Raw genomic sequence first — 5,373 nt, forward strand, 5'->3', positions numbered from 1 at the left:
TGCAAGTGTGCTGAGAGCTCGGATCAAGCAACATGTCCGTCTAGGGGTCCTTGAGGATTGAGGTGGAAAACGTTCAACTCCATGGCCGTACATTTCTAGTTCTTTTATCAGTATACATGAATACTGATTTTTTTTTTTATAACTTCCCTGATCACCACCATGGCCCATAATGTACCACAGGGAAGACTGAATCGAATTTCATTTACATGAAGTGGTCTGGATTTTACTTGAAGATACCTTCCTCTCTATAGATCTGACAAAGATTGACAGCGGATAAGTTCAGAGTTCAGCCCCCCACCCCACACCCCCACTCCACCCCACCCAATTGGAGCAGAGCTAAAAACAGATTTGAGGGGTGTAGGACTTCAACAGCCCACTTTCAGTGGCCTAGAGTAAGCCGATACTGTTTCGGTTAGACCCCCAGAGCTCAGACATTGGACAATGGCTTCAGTGCGTAATACCATTGGGGTTGGTATGATTTCACAAGTCAAGAAACTTGAACTAATCCTGTGTTCATGCTAATCCTGCAATTCACATATGCCACTTTGGAAGTCATGAATATGACTTGGAGCATGTTCAAGTACTTATATCAAACTGTCTATAAGCAAACAAAATACAAAATACAATCTCAGAAATAATGGGACCAAACTGATCTCTTGCTTGTCGCTGGAGTGGTACCATCATCTTTTGTACCATTAATATGTATTATTATACCTTTAAGCATATTATAAGGTACATAATTGGACCTTAAGGAATGATGTCCTTTTACTCTAAAGATCAATTAAAGGTACAGCACATGCACCTTCCCAAGTAAAAGATACATACTAAAGGTACAAATGTGACAAGAATAATACAGTTTGTTACATTTATTTCTGAGACAGTAGATGGTGTAAGGTTTTCCCACAATGATTTGCTTTATATTCCCAAGTCTTAACTGCTGAAAAAAATCACTAATTAGACTACATCTAGCTGCAGCAACACAACTCATAGCCAATAGTAATTATAAGAATAAATATGTCCAAGTCATATTGACGAGTTCTGCTCATTTTTCGACATGACATGCACTCCACCATAAGGCTATGTCCAAAACGCATACTAAACAGTAGGTCAAAATAGTAGCTTGCATGCGTCAGCTTTCACGCATGCGCAGTAGGTGTGGTTTGCTGTGGTTATATGCGGTTTTAGACGTAGCCTAAGATGTAGTACACTTTCTTTTCGAGGGATAGAGCATCCATCACTCCTCTTTTTAACCTTAAAGAAAGAAACAAACAAACAAAACAAAACAAAACAAAAACAGTGCAAAAATCCATATTGTAGTTAATTGTAGGAATTTCAGGTATTAAACACTCGGTAGCAGCAGAAAGGATAAATAAACAAATAAATTAAAAGTGTTTTTTTCCACACGTAGAAAGAGGCTGTTTAAAAGGAAATATAAAACGAACGATTATAAATAAGCTAATATACATGATAATAATAATGATGATGATGAAGATGATGATGATGATGTTGATGTTGATGTTGATGATGATGATGATGATGATGATGAAGAAGAGAGTAATAATGCGATACACTTGACCTCGTGTGTAAGATTTGGAGAAAGTGCATCGTCCGGGTTTCCCCCCCGCACTGGCTGCATGTCTCGTGCCTTCTTCCCGTGTTCGTTTAGATTCTCGGCAAGAAATGTGTCACCGTCATTGCTGTTGACACTCGGTTTCCTTTTTTTGTTTTGCCTGTCCTGCTCAGTCCGATGTACATGCCCGGGTATGCCACAGACTCGTACGCGTTGTAGTTGTTTGCCAGGAGCGTCTCTCTAAATTTGCACTCGTCGGTGTACTGCGCCTGGGACGGAAAAAGAAAGAGTGGGGAAAAAAAAGGTTGGAACAATATCAATCTTATGCTGTGTATAATATAACCTTAAGAAAAACATTATTCTGTAATGTTTAAGAGGGAAGCAAAATAATATGCGTAACAAAAAGGCAAAAATAGCACTAAACTGCACTTTTCCTCCTCGCATAGAGGTCATCTGAAGGCTACATCATTTCATCATTTGCACCTTTCATTTCATGGATATAGTGTAACCTTACTTAACTACTTTTAGAGTTTAAAGATGCATGCACCTTTAGATGCCATAGGTACTTTCTATAGGTAAAAGATACTAAAGGTAACCTTTAAAAGGTGCACCCTGGAGGATACCACCCCAGCGACAAGGAAAGGTACTGCTTAGTACCCTTTTTTAAAATGCATACGTAACACAGATATCTTGAAAGCAACTTGTTTTTAAAAAAAAAATGATTGCACATCAAGAGCATCTTGAGAAACCTCAGATATTCAAGATGAGTAGCCTAATCATAGCCTTCTGTAGCATTCACACATCATCCAACAGAAATAAATAATCTAAATATTGGTCCAAATAACTGTTGGATCAAGGGATAAAATATCTGTTTAAAATATCTTTAAAGGACTCCCAAAAGCAATTTGTGGCTATAAAGGATGTTAGTACAGACTACCTATTTTTCTGTGCAGACCAAATCAATCTGAGACTGCTAGTCAGTATTCTGGGTGGGTTTGGGATGGGCTGCCTGGGGTGTGTGTGTGTGTGTGTGTGTGTGTGTGTTGGTTCTACACCCAGTGTGGGTGGTCCTGTCTCTTTGGCCACTTCATCTTTACTCTGGAGCAGGACAGTAGGTGCGCGCTCCGGGCCGCAATGCTAAGAATGGAATGCGCGCGTCTAAGTGATGTACTGCGCTCCCGGGTTTATCCGGGCCCACAACCAAAACACGACTATAAGCAATCTCAGGATAGACAAGAGAAGGGGTGGAGGGTGTGTGTGTGTGTGGTGTGTGTGGTGTGTGTGTGGTGGTGGTGGAGGGGGGGGGGGGGGGTTATAACTCTAGAACAGGGTGACGTGCCATCGGGCTCCGATAAGCAAATCTACAGGAGGAAACCGGTTGTAAATCATCTCGTGCACTCACAGATCCGTAGAGCTTCCCCTTGCTGTTCATGGCCACGAATAGCTCGCTCCGGACGCCGTACAGTGTCACGACTCCGCGCTCGACCGGAGATATCTCAAGAAGACCTGCGACCAACAACAAAATACATCCATGACCTTGGGTGACTCATATCTGTAGCCATATCAGGCCACTGCATTTGTAAAGTGTTGGGATTGTTTACATTGTAGAACCCTACAGCATCCTTCTTGAAGGAAATTGTACTTTCCGCCTCTGGAGTGTTTCACAAACTACACCTATTATCATTCCGTGTGAAGATCTTTACCCTTCCTCCATACTTGCCCAATTTTTAGACTCCTCAGTATTAGCTGCGTTATGGAGCAATCTTCAGACTAATGTATCTATATCTCTGAAATTAAGTCAAATTCGAGGAGTTCAGTGTCTTTTTAAACCATTCACACATCTAGGCTGTATTAAACGCCTGAACAACCCTTATATATAACATTTTAACACTTGTCCTGACATATAGACATACTTACACTTCATCCACACTTTTATTAGACTCCTTATTAGATTTTGTGATCCCTTTCCCAAGTAAGACATCTTTTAAGTTGATGTATTGGATAGAAGTTCGAGATCTTTCTAAACTTTTGGCACACATCCTTCGCCTAGGTTGTGTTTAATATAGGCTAAATGTGTGCGTCCTACTCAGAATGTTGCCTCCTACCCTTTATAGAGGTGCTGCGAAGCTCCTGCGTATGTAATGAAAACGTATATGTAATGTATCCCTGTCCAGTTTTATGTCATGCCTTAAAATAGTCCATGGGGACACAAAACAAATCTCAATATCGATACTGGATACACAAGTGCCTGGCGCGCTGCTCTTTGACTGCTGAGCAACTGCTATAGCATGTGTAGTAATAACAGACATATGCTTATTATACCCTCCGTCTGCTGCTGTTATACACCTTAATCCGGCTTGGCTATTAATTAGGCATACAGAAGACCTTGGGATTAATCTTCCGTAACAGATGGGTTTTATCCCAGGCCCAAGTTTAGGAACAACTTTACATGTTGGCCCGGTTCCGACCCATCTCATGTTACACAGACCTGTGTGGTATTAGCAGGGTGCGGAAAGCATTCACGGACCCAGATGTTGGCCTCCACATGTGGATTGTTTTACAATAAGACAAAATCAAGCAGCCCAAAGTGTTTTACAGTGGACACGTTAGTCATCTACTGTATCACCAGATCAGTTCGACTTAAAAGTAGATTGGTGATTGGGTAGATCCACACATCAGATCACTGGACCAAAATATTTCAGGATATAGATATCTTCCTTTTATTATTAGACTATTGATATTAATATTGACATCAGACAGGACAGATTTTTTTTGTTCATTTTCGGTTAGTACTGAAAGAATGAAAGTATCCTAATATGTCCTAAGCACTCGGACCAACGGCTCAAAATAGGCCCACATGATGGAACTTACTGTAACGGTTTTCGTTGTGCACCCCAGTAATCCTACCGTCGGGTAATACTTGGAGATGAAACCCAATGCCCACGTTGCAGTAGAGGCGCCGCAGTCTCTTAATGCCCGTGAGATAGTCACTGTCCCGGTTGACTTCTCGCTTCTCCCCGGGAATCCGGGCCAAAGAGCGCGAGTAAAGAGTCTCCCAGCGTCGATCCACGGGCAGAGGAGCGCAGCGCACCGAGCTCGCCACGAGTCCCAACACCAGTAACGGCAAGAGGGCCGAATGAGCACTCATCCTCCTGACCAACACGGAGGCACGCGTCACTGTCTGCAGGAGTTCAAATACGCTAAAAATACGCTCTTTGTCTATTTTGGTGTCCACTGTCCCCCCTCGCCGCCCCCCAGAAAAGATTCCACAGAGCAAAAGCGCTTACTCACAGGCGAAGCCGCGGCTCGCGCTGTTGAGCGACATGAAGTCGCGCTCGATGTGGTAGCGCGAGCGCCCTGAAATCACACTCGAGTCCAAGTTTGCAGGTCCGGAGTGACTTGACCACAGCTCAGCACCAAAACTCGGCCATGCCGTGCTTTTTTCAGCCCCGACAAACTATATTTATGCGTGTGGAGAAATTACATCACGCGTCAAGCGCCGCATCACGGGGAGACACGAACCACTGACAGCGGACCGAGTCCTTATAACACGCGCGCATATGAGCTGTGGGGTTTAGCGAGGAGGCAGCGCGCGTGCGTGCGATTGGTCAAGCGCGACCGTGTGTGTGTGTGTGTGTGAGCGTGTGTGCGCGCGCGAGCGTCAGTGCGCGCTCTCATTCAACAAACGTCATAACGGCGCTTTAAAGATAATGAAAGTTTTATGGCGCGTTATAAAGTGAGTGGAAATAATCCGGGTGTCGCGTTTCTTAGCCGCCTAGAAGCCTGCAGTTACAGCCACTCCG

At 43.5% G+C, this 5,373-nt stretch overlaps 1 protein-coding gene across 1 annotated transcript; it reads right to left on the reverse strand.

The window, feature by feature from the left end:
* Positions 1-305: 305 nt before the first annotated feature.
* fgf4 (fibroblast growth factor 4) lies at positions 306-5,171 on the reverse strand. The gene is made up of 3 exons (XM_026930737.3): positions 4,442-5,171; positions 2,973-3,076; positions 306-1,839 (listed from the first exon to the last, which is right to left on the reverse strand). The coding sequence occupies exons 1-3, from the start codon at positions 4,716-4,718 to the stop codon at positions 1,663-1,665; spliced, it is 558 nt and encodes a 185-aa protein (XP_026786538.1). The 5' UTR covers positions 4,719-5,171; the 3' UTR covers positions 306-1,662.
* Between the last annotated feature and the right edge of the window lie 202 nt (positions 5,172-5,373).

The sequence above is a fragment of the Pangasianodon hypophthalmus genome, chromosome 11, assembly GCF_027358585.1.
Source record: "Pangasianodon hypophthalmus isolate fPanHyp1 chromosome 11, fPanHyp1.pri, whole genome shotgun sequence".
Taxonomy (NCBI): domain Eukaryota; kingdom Metazoa; phylum Chordata; class Actinopteri; order Siluriformes; family Pangasiidae; genus Pangasianodon; species Pangasianodon hypophthalmus.